The sequence below is a fragment of the Aquarana catesbeiana genome, linkage group LG06, assembly GCF_042186555.1.
Source record: "Aquarana catesbeiana isolate 2022-GZ linkage group LG06, ASM4218655v1, whole genome shotgun sequence".
Lineage (NCBI taxonomy): Eukaryota > Metazoa > Chordata > Amphibia > Anura > Ranidae > Aquarana > Aquarana catesbeiana.
The window spans coordinates 157,943,450-157,968,735 of record NC_133329.1 but is presented as its reverse complement, the minus strand read 5'-3'; the positions used below and the strand labels follow the sequence as shown (position 1 = coordinate 157,968,735).

Here is a 25,286-nt window from a genome sequence, read left to right as displayed (position 1 = left end):
TGTTTAATGGGGGGATGTGCCCCGGTGTCCACCTGGTGGACAGCGAGGTGTGTCCTCCCAGGTTTTCCCGTAAACCTGCTACCATGTACTGCCAGCACTCGCTTCAGTCCAGGTACCTGGGTGGGGGTAAGATTGGAGTTTATCAGGAGTTCTGAGTCTACCTCCCTGGTGTCTGCTAGCAGGTCCAGAAGTGGATCAGCCTCCTCGGGCTCTGGCCTGCTGCAGACCGGCATGACATAGGCCGTGCGCTCATGATGGGCTTTGATCATGTTAACATGAATGGCCTTCTGCCGTCTACGCCCTTCTCCCAACCTGACCAAGTAGGTGACATCATTTAGAAGCTGGGTGATGGTGTACGGGCCTTCCCATGCTGCTTGGAGTTTGTTCTGCCGCAGGGGAAGCAGAACATACACCTTCTGACCAATGTCATAGGTCCGCTCCCTAGCGTTACGGTCATACCACTCTTTCTGCCTAGTCTGGGCCTGGGTCATGTTCTCCCGCACAATTTCCACCAGCGTCTCCATTTTATCTCTGAATTTTAGGACATAATCCACAACAGAGACCTTTGAGTCGGCAATCTTGCCCTCCCAGGTCTCACGGATTAGGTCCAGGGGTCCTCTTACCCTCCGTCCGTACAAAAGTTCAAATGGCGAAAAGCCTGTGGACTCCTGAGGCACCTCTCTGTAAGCAAACAGCAGATGAGGCAGATATCGTTCCCAGTCCTTACCCTGGGAGTGCACAAAGGTGCACAACATTTGTTTCAAGGTTCCATTGAAACGCTCGCACAAACCGTTCGTTTGTGGGTGATAAGGACTGGCCATGATATGCGTCATCTGTATTTTCCGACAGAGAGCCTGCATCAAGTCGGACACAAACTGAGGGCCTTGATCGCTGATGAGCTCAGCCGGGAATCCCACTCTTGTGAAGATTCCCAGCAGAGCATCAGCGACCTTGTCTGCCCGGACGCAGGAGAGAGCCACCGCCTCCGGATAACGCGTGGCATAGTCGACAACTGTAAGGATAAAACGTTTGCCTGAACTGCTAGGGATGGCCAAAGGCCCAATGATATCCACTGCCACCCTCTTAAAAGGTTCGTCAATCACAGGCAAAGGTTTTAGCGGAGCCCTGTGTACATCCCCTGCCTTGCCAACTCGCTGGCAGGTAACACAGGACCGACAGTAGTCAGCTATGTCAGCGAGCATTGTAGGCCAATAAAAGTTATGTATCAACCGCCCTCGGGTCTTAGTGATCCCCAAGTGCCCTGCGAGGGGAATTTCATGAGCCACTTTTAGCAGCTGTCCCCTAAATTGACTGGGTACAACCAGCTGCCTGCTACCTAGGTCAGCCTCATTCCCCTCTGCAGGCATATTTTCTCTGTACAGTTTACCTTTGTCCCAATAGACCTTTTGTTTGTCATTCTCTGCAGGGGGGCGATCAGCTAGACTCCTGAGCTGTGCTAGTGTTTGGTCTGTCTGCAGTGCTGTTTCAAAGGCGGAACAACAGGTCCCAGCCAGCAGTCCTGTGGCAAACATGGACAGCTGCTGAGGCTCAACAGAGGTGGAGTCCACTGGGTCAGAACAGGGAGAGGGCCCAGAGACCTCCTCCTGCTGTTCTGCGACCAGGGCCTGCACCTCGGCTGCCTTTGCAGCACTGCGAGTGACCACCAGTACTGGCAATGCATCATCATCATTATCATCATCATCATTATCATCATCATCATTATCATCATCATCATTATCCTCATCATCATTATCATCACATTTAACCTTTATCAGTTCAGCATCATTGGAACATACATCAGTTACCTTCACTGGCAAGGGGGCCTCCTCTCCTGTCTCTGAAGAAGGAGGACCTTGCACTTCCACTCCACCCTCCCCCTCCCTCTGTCCATCTACAGGTTGCCCCGATATTACCCCAACATCTGTAAACAGTACCTTGGGAGGTCCGGAGAGATCCGTGGGAGCATCTGGGGTGCTTTTAGCAGGGGCATAGTATGAAACAAGGGTACCTAAATCAGAACCCAACAACACTGCAGTGGGGATCTCCTCCGAGACACCCACCTCTCTCATCCCACTTCCGGCACCCCAATCAATAAAAACATAGGCACGGGGTACACAGGAACGGGTTCCCCCAACTCCGGTGAGGGTAAGGAACTTCTCTGGGATGATGTCTGTTTCTTCTATAACCTCTGGTCTGACCAATGTGACTTCGGCTCCGGTGTCACGAAAGCCTGTTACAGTCCGGTGGCCTACGATGACTGGCTGCAAGTTGGCATTGGTTCCGGGAGGTTTCCCACTGACGAGCAGCACAGCGGAAGGGTTGCTAGCCGGATGGCCAGGTGATGTCGTCTTCTTCTGCTCAGGGCACTGCGCCCTGAGATGTCCGGCTCCCCCACAGTTGTAGCATTTGCGTTTGTCAGTTAGGAAGGCCTTGGCTCCAGGAGTTGCAGGTTCCGGCTGCTGAGGAACTTGTTTGGTAGGCAGAGGAGGGGTTGCCGTGTGCGATTTCCCTCCTTTCCAGCCATTCAGAGGAACCTTGCGATGGTCAGATACCCGAGAGTGGATATAGGTATCTGCCAGTTCTGCTGCTGCTTTGGCAGAGGCTGGCTTTCGCTCCAGCACAAACTGTCTGACGTCTGTAGGACAGATGTGCAAAAGTTGATCTGCAATCATAAGATCTTCCAGGGATTCAAAAGAATCGGCTTCCAAGCCTTTAGTCCACTGCCGGAATGTGGTGCGTAAGCGACCTACCACATCCATGTATGAGTCCCCAGGCCCCTTTTGCAAGGACCTAAAACGCTTCCGGTACACTTCCGGGGTTAGCTGAAACTTTTGGATGATTGCAGCTTTTAGGGCCGCATAATCGTCGCACTGTTCTTCTGACAGTTCGACATAAGCATCCAGGGCCTTGCCTCGTAGCCCTGGCGTCAGGTACCGGGCCCATTGTGCTGGGGGCAGATGGTACTGACGGCAAGTTTTTTCAAACGACAGTAGATACACGTCAATGTCACTGTCCTTTTCCATAACTGGAAATTTGGCTGCCGGGATCACTGGCAGAGAGGCATCCCTGTGCTCTAGGGATCCGAGGTTCTGAGCCTGTCGCTGCTGCTGGAGCCTAGCCATCTCCAGTTCGTGCCGACGATCAGCCTCCCTCTCAGCCTGGCGTTCCTCCCGCTCAGCCCTGCGTTCCGCAGCCTCTCTCTCGGCCGCCGCCTGGCGCTCAAGAAACTGCAGGTACACCACAGGATCCGTCTTCCTGAGGTTTTGTAGAGTTTCTTGCATTTGAAGAGAGTCTAGGATGGTTTCAAGCAATCTGATGCTAGCCTGCTCTTGTGATGGCTTGGAGGTAACAATCCGTGGTATTCCAGTGTCAGTCTCTGCTTGCCCATCTGGTGAGGCCGCCTCTGAACCACTGGGCTCTGGAGTAGCGGAAACCCTTTCTGGTCCAGTTTCCCCCAGGTTCTGGTCTGCACGGATATCAAACTCCTGTAAGGCATGTATCAAGCCTTCACGATTTTTGCCACCAACGTCAATTCCTCTTTCTGTGCACTCAACAGTCAGTTCATTCTTGCTCATCTTTTTATATGCTGATAACCCAGACATTTTGCAAGCAGAAGAGATAGAACAGAAAGAAGAGATAGGAAGAAGGTGTAGGAAAGAGTTGTTGCTGTATGTCTCTCTTGAAAAAATCAAAATCAAAAAATATGCACCAGCTTGTCTCTAAGGACTGTTTCCACAAAGGTTACAATCCTTCAGTGCAGAGCTAATTCCTAACAATGCACTGAATGCTCTTAATGCGAAACTATCCCGCTACGCTGCCAGCCAATATGTGACGAACGCGGGTGTCAGATCCCTGCCCTCCTCGCTAACTCGCGACAAAGGACCAGCCAACCTCACACCACGCTGTCACTTACGTAACAATGCCACTCTCAGCTGCGCCCAGCACAAAGATTTTCCAGCTTGCAGGACCACAATCTAGGTGCGAGCAGCCTGAGAGCAATTGTCACTGGGCTAATTACACAATTAACCCTTTAACTGCCACCACCCCCGTTTAAAAGACCGAGCCGGGGGAGACTCGTAATTTAGCAATACCAATTATAATTTTAGAATAAGCGTCTGCCACACACACTGTCACCACAGACAGGTCTGCTCAGAGGTCTTACTCTACAACAGTAGCGCCCTTCAAGAGGCAGGTTCGTTTATAGCTTGCATTAGGAGCTTTAGAGACAAGGTTAACACTTTTCAACATAAGAGTTTATTATGAAAAGGTCAAAGTTGATGCAAATAAAATATTTACAGAAAAAAAAGATGTTTCAAAAAATAAAGACAATATACAGCCACAAAGCAATAAGGTAGAATTGGGAAGGAAGGATACTTGCAATTAATGTCCGAGGGTTGATCAGAGTTCGATCGATGAGCTAGGTAATTGGTTCTCGACTTGGCAGATGTTTCTTCTTGGATGGTAAAAGGAGAACTGACCATTGTCTTGGCATCTCCTCTTTTCTGTCAAATCAAAGGGGGTGTTGACAGCGACCAGTAACCAATCATCTGATCAGCTGGTTTTAGGGGTTGGTTGCTGGGAGGTGTCTACACTCATGACCACATCCCAGGTGATTTTGGTAATACATACTCATATATCTGCATCTATAGTGTTTACAGACTTCAAATATCCATATTATTATTCAACTTGAGATTTCCTTCAAAACAAGTCTAAACATGCCATATCTATAACGTATAGCCTGCTTTGGAGGAATAAGTGGTCCCAGGGGTTTCCCATATGACCTGACATAGGGGTGTCTGGACTTGAAATGTTCCATATTATCTGAGGAAGCTAAATATGTCCAGATTATGTCTGTGCTATTACTAAGTCAGAAGTTATGAAACATGCTGAAATTTCATACTTATTCTTATGAGGTGTATTCAGAAGACTTTACGACCGAGGTCTGTTAGGGCTCTGAGTGGGGAGGGTGACAGTTTTACGACAGGCCTGAACACTGCCCTTACAACAAATGTTTTCCTACTGACTTAGCCTGCTCTGTTTTCTCTGTTGAGATAACCTTTTCTGTTGAACTTAAAAAGCTTTGAATTCCTAAGGTGGGGAAGACGGAGTTCAGAGTTCTCTGTGAGGTTACATGGTTAGCAAAACTGTCATGGCTACTTCCACACAAGATGGCAGCTAGCTACAGCTTGTCATGTCCCGTACTTGATATCGTTACACACGTGAATTCATTCAAATGGCTAAAATAGATTAACCACTAGACGACCAGCCACTGCAGTCATACTGTGGCAGGTTGGCTCGCCTGGGCAAATCGCTGTAAATGTACGTCGGCTGCTTTAAGACCACTAGGGGGCACCGATGACCGTGCCCAAGCGGCCGCAATGTTTGATCGCTTCTGAGAGACAAAGAATGGAGATTTGTCAATGTAAACAGACAGATCTCTCTGTCAGGGGTGAGGAAACACATATGTTGTTCATGCTAAGTATGAACAGTGATATGTCTCCTCCTTCAGGCAGTCCCATCCCCCCACAGTTAGAATCACTCCCTAGGACACACATTTAACCCCTTGATCGCCCCCTAGTGTTATCCCCTTCCCTGACAGTGACATTTGTAATAAAAATGCCATAAATCTATCCCCTATTTTGTAGACGCCATAACATTTGCGCAAACCAATCAATATACGCTTATTGCAATTTTTTTACCAAAAATATGTAGAAGAATATATATCAGCCTAAATTGAGGAAGAAATTTTTTTTTTATATTTTTGGGGGGATAGTTATTATAGCAAAAAGTAAAAAATATTGCTTTTTTTTTCAACGCAATTTTTTTGTTTATAGCGCAAAAAACGCAGAGGCGATCAAATACCACCAAAAGAAAGCTCTGTTTGTGGGAAAAAAGGACATAAATTTTGTTTGGGTACAACTTCGCACGATCGCGCAATTGTCAGTTAAAGCGATGCAGTGCCGTATCGCAAAAAATGGTCTGGTCAATAAGGGAGCAAATTCTTCCGGGGCTGAAGTGGTTGATATTCTGACCAGTAGAATAAGTTTACACAATTTTATGTCTTAATGCCATATGCCTGTAAATTTGCTTAAACAAGAATTTCAGCTCTTGGCCAAAAGATCCAGCGTAGATAAGAGCATTTTAATGTGTCTGTCTGCATGAAGCCTAAAAGACCTGTGAACAACTGTCCATTAGGATGCTTAATAATAAAGGAACCTGAGCTGAGATGAGTAAGACATTGCTGATATTCTTCAGAAAATGCTATTTGCCTGGCTATCTCCCACTCCATCTTTTTCTGAGTCAAGCAGAAGGAAAGGTCAGCGATGGCAGGCTCCATATTTCTATGATGACAGGTTTGCTTGAAATTTCTGGCAACATTTTAGTAGCTATTGTAAAACAGAAGTTATTAATGTGTGATTACTTACATCACAAATTAGAAAAGAACGGGGTTATTTCTCATTATTGATAGTAGGGGTTGATCAGCAGCATCATTTAAGGTCCTTCCCTTTTTTGCACCCCCTCCTGCTAAAGCAAGAAGTCACCTATTCTGCCTACCCATTAGCATGGCCAAATACTTAGGCAATGCAGAATGTTGGAGTTTGTTTACATATGTGATAGTCCTCTGAAGAGCGATCCATGGTGGATTGATTTTCAGAGAATATTTAACAGGTGGGTAGGAGGGGTTATGTTGCCTCTTTAATGCCTGGTTTAAACCATAAGAGCCTGCTTTACAGCATGTGTATACCCCATACGGCTTCACTTGCAGCTTAGTGAGAATGGTTGGGTGGTGGTAAAAATCCAAAACTAAAAAACTTTTGCCTTTAGTTTTCTCTTAAGTAAAATGGGCCCTGTTGAATGTAATATGTTCTACTTCTATACAAATGCTCTGAAAAATTTCAGAACAGAACAGTCCTTAATAATTATCTATCCCAGCAAAAAAGACATGATATTGTAATTCAAAAGGAAGACCTAGTATCGGAGTACCTCAGTAAGCAGGGTGACTCTGCAGGTACTCAGTAACAATATGTGCCAGCGTCCCCAAGAATCAGACTATAGATAGAAAAAACTTTTAAATATGGGACTTTGAGGGCACAATAGTATTCAACTACAAACTATATATTTAGTAGAGATATTTTATTAGAAAAATATAAAAAACATTAAACACACATAAATTGTTTAAAAACACTACAAATTCAATGTAGATACTAATGATAATACACCGTATGGGTCCTATCCTGCCAATTTGTATAACATAGAGAAGGCTATAGACAAATACATGTGATGCTTAAACCAAGTACGGGAGAAATACTTCCCCTGAAAATCAAACAGTAGGCAAGCATATAGCTATAGCAGAGAAAATACAGCAGGTTTGGTGATCCACGGTGGGGTATTCTCTAGTTGCTCTACATGTTTCGCGTTTCGCAGAACGCTTCCTCAGGAGCTAGAGACTCAATTGGATATGGTAAGATTGCCCAAATCAGCCAGTGGTAACCATATATAACTGACCACAATTTGATCATAAATGTAGAAAGTTTAAATCAGATTGTAAACAGCAATCGGTCATAACCGATTGCTACGCTCCGGCCCCTACACAGACCGGACGGCATAACCTGTTGCTCCCCCTCATCTTCCTTAGGCACTACAACGTTTAAGCCTGTGCTCTCCTTCATATGGACATTTGACGCTACAGTTTTTGGAGAGGTTCCAGGTTATGACCGATTGCTGTTTACAATCTGATTTAAACTTTCTACATTTATGATCAAATTGTGGTCAGTTATATATGGTTACCACTGGCTGATTTGGGCAATCTTACCATATCCAATTGAGTCTCTAGTTCCTGAGGAAGCGTTCTGCGAAACGCGAAACATGTAGAGCAACTAGAGAATACCCCACCGTGGATCACCAAACCTGCTGTATTTTCTCTGCTATAGCTATATGCTTGCCTACTGTTTGATTTTCAGGGGAAGTATTTCTCCCGTACTTGGTTTAAGCATCACATGTATTTGTCTATAGCCTTCTCTATGTTATACAAATTGGCAGGATAGGACCCATACGGTGTATTATCATTAGTATCTACATTGAATTTGTAGTGTTTTTAAACAATTTATGTGTGTTTAATGTTTATGATATTGTAATTGTTTGTTTGTGCTAGACCTGCTGTTACACCCATACAATAGCTAGCATGGACACAAAGAGCAACTACTAGACAACATCACCATAAACTGTTTGGAAAACAAAACGGCTTATCTCTTACGGGACTTCACGTAGCGACTTCTTCAGCTCTCGTCCAATGATCTGTATGTTATTCCACTGATTTGCTGTCATGAATTGGAAATCAGGTTGGATGTTTTCTATTCTTAGCTGTTCCACATCATAAAGCCACTGAACCACAAAGATAGGGGCTGAAACACAGTGCAATGGCTGAGACTCAACGATAATGAAAAAGAAATAAAAGGTCCAGAATAGTGTGTCAGAAATTCTTAACAATGTATTGATTGGTTGCATTCTGAATTCTATTGTCTAGGAAAGTGTCTAGGTAGTAGGAGCTCAAATAAATATCTTATGCACCGCTTTGTATCTGTCTATTAGGGTGTGCATCCAAGACAGTAGAGCAATGGACGGCATCAGTAGTTTTTATTTTTATTATTTTTTACAATTTTTTTTTTATATTATTTTTTACAATTTTTTTTTTTTTTTTTTTTTTATTATTTTTTACAATATTATTATTATTTGTTTTTAGGAGGACCGTTGGGGGGCTTTGGTGAAATATCAAGGGTCTAAAGAGAGAGAGTCTTTCTTTGCAGCCTCAGCTGCACTGGACAGTGAACGAATGGGAATTGCACTTTGCTGAGTGGCTTCCAGTTCATTCACAAACTGAAGCATAGTAAACATAGTATACTATACTTCAGTTAAGAATGAACACAGAAGGGATAGGTACAGATCACTCACTGTGTTCATTCATTCATCCATTCTGAAACATCCCATGCAGCAGCCAGCAGGAGAGGAGGGAAGCTGGCAGAACTGCAGGGGAGAGACAGGGGACGCCAGGAAGCAGGGGAAATAGGCACTGCACAGAGTGATTAGGGTATGCCCTTGCACACCCAGCACACCCTGTGCGAACGCCTATGTCTACACTGTCTGTCTGTCTACAGTGTCTGTCCACAGTGTCTATCTACAGTGCCTGTTTGTCTATAGTGTCTGTCTATCTGTTCAACCAGTAGTAGAACACAGGCTTTGCTGCCCTCAAGGATGGGGAATCCTAGCAGACAACGAGAAACAAGAGAGACAGGGCGCACCAGCCATGTGCATTATCTTTTAGGTAAAATTTATTGTAATAATGATAAAAAGGAACTACTTACAAACAGTATTAGAAGATCACAGTGCACAGTGCAGTGCTCTGAGGAAGAGGGTACATTCCCCTCGAAACACGTCAGCCAGCAGTGATTTTTGTGGGCTCTTTCGGAACCTCTGGTGGGCTCTGCTGCTCCTTCACCACATGCTGTGATTTGAAGAATGTTTATATACCCTTGTGATCTTCTACTACTGTTTGTAAGTAGTTCCTTTTTATCATTATTACAATAAATTTTACCTAAAAGATAATGCACATGGCTGGTGCGCCCTGTCTCTCTTGTTTCTCGTTGTCTACAGTGTCTGTCTGTCTACAATAGGGGTAGGCAACCTTTGAGAGATGGAGATCTACCTGGACAACATTGAAGAGATCAAAGATCACTGGGGTGCAGTGCCCCCTTTTTTTCAAATTAATTAACTAGCAAGCCCCCAATAAAAAGGAGAGACAGCATTAAAAACCTAGAAAAATCTACTAAAACTAATATCACTGTAAAAATATAAACTTACCCTAAGTTAACTTCAGTGAGCAGCTCTGCATTCACTTTCAGTCACAATTTTTTCATGTCTGGGGAGCAATTGGTTACCCCCACAAGTCTGATGCTGGAGTTCATCGTGAAATCAGAACATCTGGCACTGCAAGCTGATATTTTTTTACTAATTTCAGCCCTGGCTACCTGCTCTGATTTCTGGTCAGTGCAAGCAGTTTGTAGGGTGGGTTCCAGGCTCAGTAGTATGTAGGGCAGTGTGCAGAGGTCAGTAGTATGTAGGGCAGTGTACAGGGGTCAGTAGTATGTAGGTTAGTGTACAGGGGCCAGTAGTATGTAGTTTAGTGTACAAGGGTCAGTAGTATGTAGGGCAGAGTACAGGGGTGAGTAGTATGTAGGGCAGAGTACAGGGGTCAGTAGTATGTAGGACAGAGTACAGGGGTCAGTAGTATGTAAGGCAGAGTACAGGGGTCAGTAGTATGTAGTATTTAGGGCAGTGTACAGAGGTCAGTAGTAGGTAGGGCGATGTACAGAGGCTGGTAGTAGGTAGGGTGGCGTACAAAGGCCGGTAGTAGGTAGGGCGACATACAGAGGTCGATAGTAGGTAGGGCGTCGTACAGAGGTAGATAGGGCGGCGGACAGAAGTTAGTAGGATAAAGGATGGCAGACACAAGTCGGTAGGATGTAGGGCAGTGGACGGAGGTCAGTTAGGATGTAGGGCGTCATACAGAGGTCGTTTAGGATGTAGGGCGGCGTACAGAGGTCATTTAGGATGTAGGGTGGCGTACAGAGGTCGTTTAGGATGTAGGGTGGCGTACGGAGGTCGTTTAGGATGTAGGGTGGTGTTCAGAGGTCGTTTAGGATGTAGGGCGATGTACAGAGGTCGGTAGGTTGTAGGGCGGCGGACAGAAGTCGGTAGCATGTAGGGCAGCATACAGAGGTTGGTTAGGATGTAGGGTGGCGTACAGAGGTCGGTAGGGTGTAGAGTGGCGTACAGGGGTCAGTAGCATGTGGGGCGGCGTACAGAGGTCGGTAGCATGTAGGGCGACGTACAGAGGTCGGTAGCATGTATGGTAGCATGGTATAGGGAGGTCAGGAGGGCAGGATATAGGGGGGTCAGGGGGGGAAGTACTGGGGTGGTCAGGCGAGTATGTTACTGGGAGATATGGAGGGCACAGTACAGGGGGATCAGGAGGGCTGGGGTCCCAAGAGGGCAAGGCACTGGAGGGACAGGGGGTATAGTATTGTGGGGATCAGGAGGGCTGGGGTGTCAGGAGGGTATTGTATTAGGGGAATCAGGAGGGCTGGAGTGTCAGGAGGGTAGGGTATTAGGGGTGTCATTAGGGCTGGAGTGTCAGTAAGGCTGGAATAGCAGGAGAGCTGGAGTTTAAAGACATGTTATATGCAGAGAGGCGCAGGGAAGGTGCAGTGGTGCTGATCCCTGCCGCCTCTCTCACCTTCCCTTGGATCAGTGAGGAAAGCCATTGGCGAGGGGCGCGAAGCACTCAGGCGTGTTTGGACAAGAGCCAGGTAGCCTGCGATCGACGGGTTGCCGACCCTCGATCTACAGTGTCTGCTTGTCTGTCTATCTACAGTGTCTGTCTGTCTATCTACGGTGTCTGTCTGTCTGTCTAGCTACAGTGTCTGTCTACAGTGTGTCTATCTACAGTGTCTGTCTACAGTGTGTCTATCTACAGCGTCTGTCTGTCTATCTACAATGTCTTTATGTCTCTCTACAGTGTCTATCTACAGTGTCTGCAGTATCTGTCTGTCTACAGTGTCTGTGTACACAGTGTTTACGGTGTCTGTCTGTTTACAGTGTCAGTCTGTCCATCTATAGTGTCTGTCTGTCTGACCATCTATAGTGTCTGTCTGTCTGACCATCTATAGTGTCTGTCTGTCTGTCAGTCTACAGTGGCTGTCTGTCCATCTATAGTGTCTGTCTACAGTGGCTGGCTGTGCATCTATAGTGTCTGTCTGTCTACAGTGGCTGGCTGTGCATCTATAGTGTCTGTCTGTCCACAGTGTCTACAGTGGCTGGCTGTCCATCTATAGTGTCTGTCTGTCTGTCCATCTAAATTCTTATTTCTTCATAAATTTATTTAGATCAAAAAGGATCCTGCGAGCCACCAATAGCCAAGTGCTAGTGAAGTAAATTAATAATAAGGAAGCTGCTAGCGTTGAACATGTCGCATAAATCGTGCAAGGATAAATAGATTAATTATATATGCTGCGCTACCTGTAATTAATACACACTCTATCAGTATAGAGATCAAACTGCTTGCATGACTATTACATAAATCTATGTGAAATGATTAATGAATAATATAAAACTATATAACTGTGTCTTAACAGTGCACCAAGTTAAATGGATAAAATGTATAAATAAATAACATAACTTGATCCAAAATGCTCCTATGCAGAGTATTGTGAATAATGCATATAAAATGCAAAATTTTAAAAAGTGCTCCTATGCAAAGTGGTATTAAAAGTACTTAAAATTAATATGTGAATAAATCATAAACAAAAGTGCTCATGTGCATAAGTGATCAACAATGGTGTCTCTGGCGATCCTGCCAAGAAAAGTCCATAGGTCTTAAAACTAAAAGAATAGTTCATAAATCACTGTGCTCATGCATAAACAAGTGTTATCCCAATAGAAAAGATATTGTGATCCGCCCAGCCGAGGGGGCATAGTCGTATTATCTCTAGAGCAATACAAAACAGAAATGAATAGGATCTTGGAGGACAGAAGTACCTACCATATATTAAAATCGGATCCCTCTAAACAATTCAAAACGGAGCTGGAAACCATTATACAATATGGCGTTAAAAGCAAACTACTCAATAAGCACTAAGAAGAGATGGGTGAGAATGGAACATTAAATAGGACACAACTTCAAAAAATTATTTGGATTCCACCAAAACTGAGAACATATAGTATAGATACACATGAGTTAACTAAAAATGTATTTAAAGTATGGGACACATTATATCGAAAAGAAAAGTGGAAATATAATTCACCACTAATCTCATTAACAGGCACAAATTTTTTTATTCCAGGAAATGGAACACGTTTGGGAAATCAAATGGGCACTGTACAATTAAAGGATATCACTATACTAGGCAAAATTAGGACAAAGCAGGATAAAATATTAACAGAATTAGAAAGACAGGGGACCCTACCCTTCATAGAAAAATGGGAACAAGACTTGGGCATAAAACTAGACGAAACGCAAATGATAGGAGCAGTATATAATTATGCAACTGATATAACTACGATAGAAGCAAATTATAAGTGTATGGTGCGAAGAAACCTGAGAGAATTAATAAATTCCAGCCAAATAAGCCCCCGCAGTGTTGGAGGAAATGTGGACAAATAGGAACAACAATGCACATATGGTGGGAGTGCCCAAAGATACGAGACTACTGGCAGGACATTTTAGAATATATTGAGGTAATAACTGGGGAGAAGATCCCAAAAAACCCTTGTGTTGTCTGTTCCATGGGACAAACAAAACAAGAAAACAATATAAGAAAACTCTGGTCCCGTTCCTGCTCAACGCAGCAAAAGCACTAATTCCAAAAAAATGGACGTATACAACGAAACCAAGTATAAAAGAGTGGCTACAAAGAGTAGACCATATATGTAATATGGAGTACCTATGCAGCAGAGAGCAGGGACGGGTCGAAAGTCATAGAACAACCTGGGAGAAATGGAAAGTTTTCAAATAGTTGGAGAAATATGTACAGGGAATGAGTGAAAAAGACTGAAGTGGAAAAGGAAATGAGGATAACAGAACAGATTGGGTGGGGGGGATTAGAAATAAGAAAAGAGATTAAAGATTTTAAGATATAATAGAATGTTGTGTTATTTTGTATGAAGAATGTTTCTAAATAAAAATTAAATTATAAAAAAAAAAAAAGAGGGAACTACTCAATAAGCACGAAGAGAAATATCTAGTACCCACGGCTCGTAGGATTCCAGTCATCTATTATGTACCTAAGATACACAAGGATAGGGCTAATCCCCCAGGGAGGCCAATAGTGAGTGGGATAGAATCGCTAACATCGCGACTGGGTGCATATATATAGATAGATATCCACCTCCAACCTCTAGTAAGAAACACGCAAGCTTTTTTAAAAGATACTAAGCACACCCTGCAGTTGTTGAAAGAATGCACACATAGTGAAAATATTGTGATGGCCACGGGAGATGTGTCATCGCTTTATACTAATATTGACCATGGGGGAGCTATGAGGGCAGTTTAGTGGGCCCTAAAAAGCAACAGTGATATTAAGAGACACCAACGAAAATTTATTTTAAAAAATGTTTGGAGTTTTGTTTAGAACACAACTTTTTCTGGTATGAAAACACTTTTTATCTACAAATTAAAGGTGTTGCCATGGGCGCAAAGTTCGCCCCAAGCGTCGCAAATTTATACATGGCAAAGTGGGAGGCCGACGGAGTCCTATACAATAAGGACCCAAGGATCATGCTATATAGGAGTTTTATTGATGATCTACTTATTATATGGAATGGTAGTATGGAAGCTTTTGAAAATCAACTCCAGTCCATGAATGACAACGATCAAAACATTACCCTAACATGAAATATGAGTAAGGAAGTGATACACTTTCTGGACTTGAAGATCTGCAATACGTCACGGGGCATAGGAACCAGAACCTATTTCAAAGCAACTGATCGCAATTCTTACATTCCCACAATGAGCTGTCATCATAGACCATGGATAGACAATATCCCCAGGGGACAATACATGAGAATAAGAAAGAATTGCATGCAGGATACAGATTTCGAGGTACAGACAGAGATGTTAAGTAAAATGTTCAGAGACAAAGGCTATCGTGATGTCTACCTGGAAACAGAGAAAAATAAGATCAAAAATATGGACAGGGAAGATCTGCTGAAAGTTAGTACCATAAAGAAAGATACTAGTAACGATATGGGTACTTGTATTGTTCTAGACTACAACTTACAGAATAGAGAGGTGGAAAGGATCATCCAAAAATATTGGAATGTTTTAAAGCAGGATGTGCACCTCAAAGGATGTTTACCAGAGAAACCGAGAATTGTTTATAGGCGGGCGCCTAATCTCAGAGACAAACTAGTGCATAATGTTGTGGAACCGCCCCGCCGAAACCCAAAATGTTTTGGGACATAAAAGGTTTTCATGGTTGTGGACGCTGTTACAGCTGCATAAGAGTCCCAACCAATATTAAAAAAGTAATCTTTTTGTTAACACCCAATCGAATCAAACACACACCATAAGGGACTTTATCTCATGCGATACAATAGGTGTAGTGTATGCAGTAAAATGTCCATGCAATCTGATTTATGTTGGCAGAACTATAAGGACGCTGAAGGATCGCATGGAGGAACATGTTAGGAACATAAAAAAGGGTTTCGATAAACATTATCTCTCTATACACTTCAGGGATGTTCACAATCAAAGCACATCAGGAATGCAATTCTGGGGCATTGATGCCCCCAAACACCACTGGAGGGGTTCGAATTACGTGAGGGAAATTAGCAAGCGTGAATCCTGATGGATACACCAGTTGGGCTCTCTGGAACCTGGGGGGTTAAATAAAGAATTTGATCTAAAATGTTTTTTAAGCAATGACTAGGTATTCACTTTTTATATAGGTATTGAAGATGGGTACAGACAACATTGCTCCCTTGTTCTTAAATAGACTATATTTATAAGGACACATAGTTTCCTCAACACGCTCTAAAGTTCATATAAGGAAATAATAGTAATTAAAAATAATTTTATATTTTTTAATAAGCATTTTTAAAAATTTTATATTTTAATATTTAATTTTTACAGTATATTGTGACTATTACCATTTAAAAGCCATCCGCACACATGCACTTTAATAGAGTAGCGGGAATTTAGGGATTTATTAGGTTAAAGGGGTTGTAAAGGTATAAATTTTTTCACCTTAATGCATTCTATGCATTAAGGTGAAAAAACTTTTGATAATACCGCCGCCCCCAGCCCCCCCGTTTTACTTACCTGACACCTCAAAAACTCGCCTGCGCGTTCCCGACCTCCATTCAGCCGATCAGCCTGGTCGCTGATTGGCTATAGTGGATGGATTGAAAGCAGCGCAGCCATTGGCTCGCGCTGCTGTCAATCACATCCAATGACGCGGCGCGCCGGGGGGCGGGGCCGAGTGATACAGCGAGCGGCTATAGCCGCGGGCTGTATCACGGGAGCGCGCCCGCAATAACTATCCACCATGCGAGGGAGCTCGCATTAAGGTGGCTAGTTATTGCGGGGAGGAGCCGAGACAGCCGCCGAGGGACCCCAGAAAAGTAGGTTCGGGGCCACTCTGTGCAGAACGAGCTGCACAGTGAAGATAAGTATAACATGTTTGTTATTTTTAAAGAAAAAAAAAATACCTTTACAACCCCTTTAATATTAATTATTGTTATTGTATTGTCTTCGACTTTTAGTAAATCTCAGTAAGGGTATTTTTTTTTTTTTTCCACATCAGTGACCGTTTTCTGGGAGGTAGGTTTCAACTTTGCAGTTCAATATTCACCCGACTCGTTATTCACATCATAGTGGCATATATTAAATGTGTTATTTTTTAATTTTTTAATTTATTTTTTTTTCTCTTTCTCCTTTCCTTTCCTTTCTTTCTTTTTTCTTTTTTCCCCATGTAAACAAGTTTATAGTCTAGTCTTTTACCATAATTACATATATCGCTAAAAAAAGAAAAAAAAAAAAATCTACGTTACTTACGATCCGAACCATCTTGAGACCCCACTTCATTAGTGGCACGTGAAGCGAATCCAATACCAAGCTTATCTAAACCCCCCTCCCTTCCCCCCAATTCTACCCCAAATCCCCCAAACCCCCCCGAAGTCCTATATATCGTTCCACCATGGGCCTCAAAGCCTACCTGTTCAACTCCGCTCATGTACTCCACTCATGTTGCTTTTTACTGATCTCTTGCTGAGTGAAGGGCCAAACCATATAAACCTTTTAGATTCCTAACATCTCTGCTGATCTTATTGAACTTTTAAAATCTAGCCAGCCCCTCCATTTTTCCTCGAATTCATCCATTTCAGCTCCCTCGGTCTAGCTCAGGTATTCGAGATTTTGGATTTCGTTTGTTTTATCATACCAATCTTGTAATGTTGGACAGCTTCTTTCCTGCCAATATCTAGGTATGAGACTTTTGGCTGCATTCAGAAATTGTGGTAAAAGTATTCTCAAATATGACTCAGTTGACATTCTAAAACCGTGAAATAAACACGCCCATGGATCATCGGGGACCGCTATATGGGTTATCTCACTGATGATTTTCCTAATCTCACCCCAGAATTTTTTAATTTCTGGGCATTGCCACCAGATGTGCGCCATTGTTCCAAGCTCTTTGCATCCCCTCCAGCAATATTGCGAGGTTTCGCTCTGATACTTAGATGCTCTATCTGGGGTAATATACCATCTTGCCAAACATTTGTAGTTTAGCTCGGACACCTTATAGTTTACTGATGTGATGTGAACTCGCTTTAGTAAGATTGTAGCCTCTGCGTCTGTGAGTTTTGATGCTAATTCAATCTCCCACTTTTTAATGAATACCGGAATTTCTATTCCCTTCAAATCTATCAACACCTTGTAAATCCTCAAAATCCCCTTCTTCCCTGCTTTATCGACACACACTTTCTCTAAGGGCTGCAAGTTATCCACCGATCTAATGGGTTGGGGAAGTGTTTCGATGAAATGTTTTAATTGGGAGTATCGCCATCTATTGATGGCTATAAGGTCACTTTTGTTTTTTAATTCCTGAAAAGAACAAAGTTTACCCCGTTCCATCACATCCTTTAGTTGTGCTTCTTCTTGCAAAATCCATCTCCAGCTCAAAACCTCCAAGCCTGGTGCAAAAAATTCTGTATCCTTCAGAGGGATTAAAGGGGAGTTATACTCCCACTTCTCCCTTTTGTGCAAATTATCCCAAACTTTTAAAGTGTATCTAGTGATAATATGTGTCTTGGAACTGAGTTTCCTAAAGGGTGGAGGAATCCAAATTACTTTACTCGTGTTTACTTTAGTAATCGTGTTATCCATTTTCACCCAACGCTTTTCCTTGTTACTTTTTGCCCATTCTATAATTCGTGATAAAATAATTGCGTTGTGATAGCATCTGATATCTGGTGCCTCCCAACCCCCACTCTCCTTGTCTTTAACCAGTGTTGCAAAATTTATACGTGGGTTTTTCCCTCTCCAAATACATTTTAGAAAAAGTGAATGCAATATTTTGAAATATGCTTGTGGTAGTGGAATAGGGAGCATTTGCATTTTGTATAAAATTTTTGGCAAAATTGCCATCTTGAGGATGTTAATTCTTGCCCCCCATGACAGTTGTCCTCTTGTAATTCTGTTCAGCTCCCCTTTGATCTCGTTAAGGAGAGGAACAAAATTAGCCTGGTATAGAGACTCTCTTGATCTAGTTATCTTAATCCTGAGATAATTTAATCTTTTTTTTTTCCCCACGCGAATGGGAACTCCCTATAAACCATATGATCCCCTTTATCCATCTTATTTATTTCTGATTTGGCCGGGTTAATCTTGAAATTTGATATTTCACCGTACACTTTTAAGGTTTTAAGCAGGTTAGGGAGGGCTATCCTAGGTCTGGTAATTTAGAAAAGGATATCGTCTGCAAAAGCTGCCAATTTGTGTACTTCTTCTCCGTCATTTACTCCCGTAATATTCGGGTTCTGCCTAATCCTTGTTAGAAGACCTTCGAGCGTAAGCACAAACAGAAGGGGGGAGAGTGGACACCCCTGTCTAGTTCCGTTAGTCATTACAAATGACTCCGAGAGTGTTCCGTTGACTTTGACCCTCGCAGAAGGATGGACATATCATGCCTTTATCCATCTGATCATGTTAGGCCCCATCTCCTCCAGCATACAGTAAATAAAGCCCCAGTCTACCCTGTCAAAGGCTTTCTCAGCATCAATTGACAGGAGTAGACCTGGGGCTCCACTGTCTCTAATTCTCTGGGTTACCAAGAGTGTTCTTATACCGTTATCCCGCCCTTCCCTACCAGGGATGAACCCAACCTGATCTGGGTGGACAATGTTGTTCAGTATGTTCTTCACTCTCCCGGCCAGTACTTTTGCAAATAGTTTCGTGTCCGTATTGAGGAGCACTATAGGCCTGTAGCTAGAACAGAGTGTGCTATCTTTGCCCTCTTTCAAGATAATGGTGATAATGGCTTCTAACGCTCCTTTCCCCATCCCCCAATTTACACCTATCCCGTTCATCTACGTACATAATTTGGGAATTAGTAGGTCCTGGAATTTTTTATAGTAAAGTACGGTAAAGCCATCGGGCCCAGGGCTTTTCCCTACCGGCGTTTCTTTCAATATTTTTTTTATTTCGTCCTCTGTTATAGGGGCCTCTAGTAAATTACATTTATCTTCTATTTTTTTTAATCCCAAATCCTGAAAAAAAGTTTTAGTTCTATCCCTTTTCTTGCCTGCCTCCTTCGTTGAAATCTTGTTATTAATGGAATACAGTCCCTCATAATAATCTTGGAAGCTTTTAGCAATTTCACTAGTTCTATATCTCATATCCCTGTCTGTTGTCTTAATTTTCTCAATATACAGTAGTTGTTAGTCTTCTCTTTTTTAGGGTTTTAACTAAATACTTCCCCGGTTTGTTTCCCCCCACATACCTCTCCTCCTTTATTAGGTTGTAGGCTACGCGTGTTTCTTGTTCTACTAAATCTCTCATGGCCTTTCTTTTATAGTGGAGTCTTAGGAGCGCCTCCTTTCCTCCATTTGATTTATGCAGTTGCTCAAGTTCAGATATCTCTTTCATTAATATAAGTTTATCTTCCTTTATCTTTCTTTTCCGCGCCTGCCTTAATCAAAATCCCCCTGATGTAGGCTTTGTGGGCCTCCCACACAATAGACTCCGATACCTCCGCTGTTTCATTAGTTTTAAAGTAGAACTCTAATTCATTTGTGATAAGCTTACCTATCTCTTTATCACTTAATAGTTCTTCGTTTAACCTCCAACTAGAACTCTTGTTATGAATCTGTCCAATATTTGAGCTAACGACTGCCTCCAGCCAGCGATGTTCAATCAAAAAAAAATCAAGTCTGGAATAAGTCTCATGCACGGGGGAGTAGAACGTATAGTCCCTATGGTTGGTATGCTGCGCCCTCCATGCATCCACAAATTGAGACTGGTGCAGTTTCTGTCTCATCTTGTTATTCCAAGCCATGCTCGTCCCCCGTGCATGGGACAATTTACCCTTTCCTGGATCCAAACAGAGATTAAAATCGCCAGCCATTATGGCCAGTCCTTTCTTAAATTCCATAAATTCGGCCAACCTCGCTATCATAAAGCTATTTGGATTTTTATTTGGGCCATATATGTTTGCCAGCGAACATTCAATTCCATTTAAGTTCCCTCTCAGGAACAGGAACCGTCCCTCCGAGTCAGTCCTTCTCTCATGTAGGTCAAACCTTGTTCCACTGGCAAACCCTATGGCTACTCCTTTTTGCACGGAGTACAGGCGAGTCTCCATATAACCAGAGTGGAAACTCCTTGGAGAAGATTTTTTAGTTTCTTCCCAGGAAAAGATGTGTTTCCTGCAGAAAAACCACATCACCCCAAGGAATTTTAGTTCCTGCAGGATGTTGGTGCACTTTATGGGGGAATTCATACCACGCACATTGTACGATATTATTTTTAAATTAGGCATACTTGCTTTGAGATAACTGTCCTAAGCCCTGTAGCAGAGTGGTGTTCTAGATACTTATAGGATATATTAATCCGATGGGTATTCTTACTTGACTTCATCCCCCTCCCACTCCCACCTCCCTTTCCCTCCCTCTCCCTTCCTCCCACCCTACCCCCCGGCCCTCCTCCTTCCCCATTGGGGGTAATAGGCCTTCCCATGGCCTAAAAGAACCGTGGCCCCTCCGACACCTCTCGGCCCCTCTGTTGTCCCCCTTGAGGTGAAGCTCAGACTGGTTGTCCCTAGAACCAATGCTCCCCCCTATAATAGTGGGGTTCCCGTGCATCTCTTCCATCTGAGATTTAAGTTCTTTGATCTTGACTTCTTGCTTATCCATCTTTGTTTCTGCGTCTTCAACTCTTTTAAGAATGTGCATCATATCTTCGCGGATAGAGCATATTTCCCCCTTTATAGATACTTCAAGTTTTGCAAACATTTCTGCCATTTCGACTTTTGTTGGTAGCAGTTTTTGTTGGGGTTCCATTGTTGTTTCCTCAAGTGCTTCACTGCTTACTATATTAGTCTCGGCCTCGGCTAGCTGTCTTCTCGTCCCTGTCTTTGGTATACACTCAGGGGTTTTACTTTTAGTTTCTTTTTGTTTTCCCGGACTATCTTTACCATTATCGTGTACCATATATTTTCTGATGGTTCCCGGGCTTGCACTTATCCTAGCTGGGTTAGCAGGATTGGCTGTTGCCCCCTTCGCTGATTTACCTCTCATTTCTTCCTACTTACTACACTTTAGTACGGGCGCCCTCTCCCCACCAACTCCTCCCTACCTCTCCTTCTATCTCCTTAATCCCAGGCCAGCCCGGGCAGGCTCCCTCTGGTATTACCTTGTCTCTAGTGGGCTTTTGGGTATTTTATAGAAAGAATTAATGGGAAGTCCCCAGAGAGATTCTCAAGCGGAACCTACTTTTAACCGAGTGAAGATTCCAAATTCCAGAGACCTGATTCTTGTCCGCTTGTGGACTGAGTACCATAAGTTAGATCAATATAATTATATGACAATTCACAGGTAGGTATTTTTTGCAACTGATGTACCCACCAACCAGTATGTCCGCGTCACGCCTCGTTGTACCGCGTTGCTTAATTTGCCTAGGCGTCCCGTGAGCCAAACCTAGTAGTGCGTACAACAGTCCCTCAGACCACCCAGTCCACACAGTTACCGATGTGATGGCACCACCCAACCTTATTTTCACCGCCTTTATAGTACTGATAATTTGCTATGAAGTTAACTTTGCTTATGGCGTTGCACATCTCCATAACACTCCACTCACTGAGCGGGACCAACTCTGTTCGGTTTACTTCTGAAGATAATATATAAATTTACTGAAATAAATAAGTGGACGTTCGAACAGTATGCAATGTTGAAGCGGGTGCATGGAAAAAATGCGGCTTGATTAGCGCAGAGAATTTTAGGATGAAAAGGATACTTCAGGATACTTCAGGACATGAGCCTCCGCTGGATTCATAATACATGATACAATCCATACTTTACAGTTATTTAGCTTAGCTTTATAAAATTATCCTTGTGACATAGGCAGAGAGCCTCTTTAGACAGTAAAAAGTCAGAACTGGTCGGTAATTAAAGTTAACAGTTAACAGAAGTTAAATCTACCTGCCGGAACTTCCCCTCTGTCTTCCGTAATTTCGCTATTCCAGCATCGGTGCCAGATGTCGCCTATGGACTCTACACAGGGTTATAACCAAAAAATCACATTGGCTCCAGCACCGCGTGTCTACAGGAACATAGGACAGTCAATGGCTTATAGGTAGTTGTTATTGGGCTGATTTGCGGACTTGCCACTAGAAATTACCCTTATGCCGCGTACACACGGTCGGACTTTTCGTCTACAAAAGTCCAACGGACGCTGACGGACTAAAGCTGGCTGGTAATCCGATCGTGTGTGGGCTTCTCCGGACTTTCAACGGACTTTTTTAGCCTCAAATCCGACGGACTTTAGATTTGAAGCATGCTTCAAATCTTTACGTCGTAAGTACGACGGACCCCGAAGTCCGCTCGTCTGTATGCTAGTCCGACGGACAAAAAAACGACGCATGCTCATAAGCAAAAACTAAACGGAAGCACTCGGTCTAGTAAAACTAGTGTTCGTATTGTAGGTAGCACATTCATTACGCTGCAAAATCTGTGATCGTTCAATGCAGCGCATTTTATTTCTTCTTTACGAAGGCTCTAAAGAACGAAGGTGTTTTGCTGTTCATAATCAGAGTTCTCCCAAACTGATTTCTGGATTCTTTTTCTCTTTGATCTCATGAATGATATAGTATGCCTTTTTAAAACAATGTTTCCATACTAATAATACTTTTTCCCCCTTTTTTTTTTTTTTTTTTTTTTTTTTAGGTTTGTAAAGTTAACACAAAGAACCCATTATTATTTTTTTTTTTATAGTGTTTATTTTTTAGTTTTTAGATAAAGTTAACCCAAAGCACCGTTTTTGGTTACGTAATTTTTTTGATTTTCAAGACTTACCACTTGAACATTATTAACATTAGTAATGTATTTTTGGTGTGTTTTTTTTCAAACTCAATGAGATTGTTGTCCCTTGTTAATTTAACATTGTGTGTAAAATCAATGATTTCAAAGAAAACACATAAAGTCTTTTGCTAAACTCAAAAAATATCCATTTATTCATGGTCAAAATAAAATAAAGAGGAAGTCAACGCTGGAAAAAGTCGGTGTACCAGAAAATTGGGATCTTGAGGAGTCCATATAAGAGGGAGCACAATCTGGTCCAAGAATCCCAGAGATCAACAGCACCAGCAGATGATCTAGATGTCCCCAGACTGTGGTCCTACAACAGCCTGCGTCTTCTGTCAGACCAGACTGAACCCAGGTCATCATTTTCTTCTCTTCCCTGCAGCCTTTCCTCCACGCTGCCCTGCAGCCTTCCCTGTAGCCTTCTTTTGAGGCTGTGGCTCTGGTGTTTCAGTTGTGGCAGGAGGAGGAGGAGGAGGAGGAGGAGGAGGAGGGGGGGCTGCCTCATGTAGTTGGGTGTTTTGTGTTAGCGTGCCCTGCAGCCCCTTATGGATTGTTTCCCCAAATAGGCGCTCACAAATGAGGCGCTGCTCCCTATTCATCTGAAGAAGCCTGCTGGCTAAGTAGCAGCCATAGGATTCTTCCGCTTCGGGGGGGCTCCTTAAAAAACGGGTGGCCTCTTGCATGAGGCGCAGGGATGCGTCCTGTGTGACCATCCCCTTCCTGGCCCTTTTTTTGGGAAGGTGGAGGGGAGGCACTTGGGATTCGGTCAGGCTCCTACTGGGCCCAGCCACCTCACTTGGCCCAGCCACCTCACTTGGCCCAGCCACCTCACTGGGAGCAGCCACCTCACTGGGAGCAGCCACCTCCTGCCTGACACTGGGCCCAGCCTCCTCCAGGATGATGGTGAATCCGGCCTCCTCCAGGCTGTCCATGGGCCCGGTCTCCTCCTGCCTGCCACTTTCCCCACATTCCTCCTGGATGGACTCATCCTGTGTATAAAAAAAGGACAATAGTTTGAGTATATTTTTTGGGGTTCATCAATGACACACAGTTTGCTTCTCATGAATAGCAAATTCAATGTGAATACTTCTCTTTAATAAAAGAGTCTAATCAGACACCCTAATTATTTCAAGCAGGTGCCAAACATATTTAGCCACTACTGTCAATTGATATGTATACCCAATTTTGAGTGCCAAATTATTTTAGACAATTATAACATCCAGTTAACATCATTAATATTAGTACAGTAAATATTTGTTAAAATAATTTACCTGACTCCAGATGGTCATATCTGGTTCATCCAGGATGGAAGACCCAGCTTGCTCCTCATCAGCCTCTGCTGGGGTGGAGGGAAGGGTGGAGGGAAGGGTGGAGGGAAGGGTTGAAAGTGATGGCCTGGCTTCATTCTGGTCATCCAGAAAACGGAGTTGATTGTAGTACCACAGCCTGGGTACATAAACATCATCTGCTGATGCTCCTGATCTCCTTGATTCCTGGATCTTCTTATGCTCCCTCTTATACATGTTCCTCAAGCCCCCAATTTTCTTGAGCAATGTCTCCATTGTTACTTCCGGGATGGTCGCCTGGACAAAGGCCAGAAGTCTCTCCAGCGTTGACTTCCTCACATGCTTAGCATAATACTGAGGGTGTTTCACCTCCCACAAATTCCTCATCTCTCGATATTTGGAAATAAAAGATGTAAGGAACTCTGGATCCTTAAATAGGGGATTCATTATATCTGGAAAAGATGAAGTCACAAGACAAAAAACACTTTTATTATAGGTTTCGGCTAACCCCTCATCATCTTCTCCCTATGTAGGCCTCATCAATCTATCAAGCCATATAGGCCGCTTGCTACAAAGTCATGACCATAAAAACCAAAAAAAAAAAATATCTAAAATTACCTTCGTTTTGTAACGTCCAGGTCCACTATCACCTACCACAGAACGTACGTACGACACGTGCGCAAGGCTCTTTATACACTACGCATGTGTGAAACTCCGCCTGCGTCGCCCGCCCCTGACGTTCGAAATTAACTCATGTTCTCCGCCCCCTAATTCGACGCACAGAACGTACGTACGACACGTGCGCAAGGCTCTTTATACACTACGCATGTGTGAAACTCCGCCTGCGTCGCCCGCCCCTGACGTTCGAAA

The 25,286-nt window shown here is 43.4% G+C and overlaps 1 protein-coding gene across 1 annotated transcript in view; it reads right to left on the bottom strand.

The window, feature by feature from the left end:
- The window catches only part of LOC141101785 (palmitoleoyl-protein carboxylesterase notum2-like), a 111,486-nt gene that overhangs the window by 9,500 nt on the left and 76,700 nt on the right, over positions 1-25,286 (bottom strand). The window contains exon 10 of the mRNA XM_073591114.1: positions 8,255-8,402. Coding sequence (XP_073447215.1) covers positions 8,255-8,402 — 148 coding nt within the window. The remainder of the gene's footprint in view (positions 1-8,254; positions 8,403-25,286) is intronic.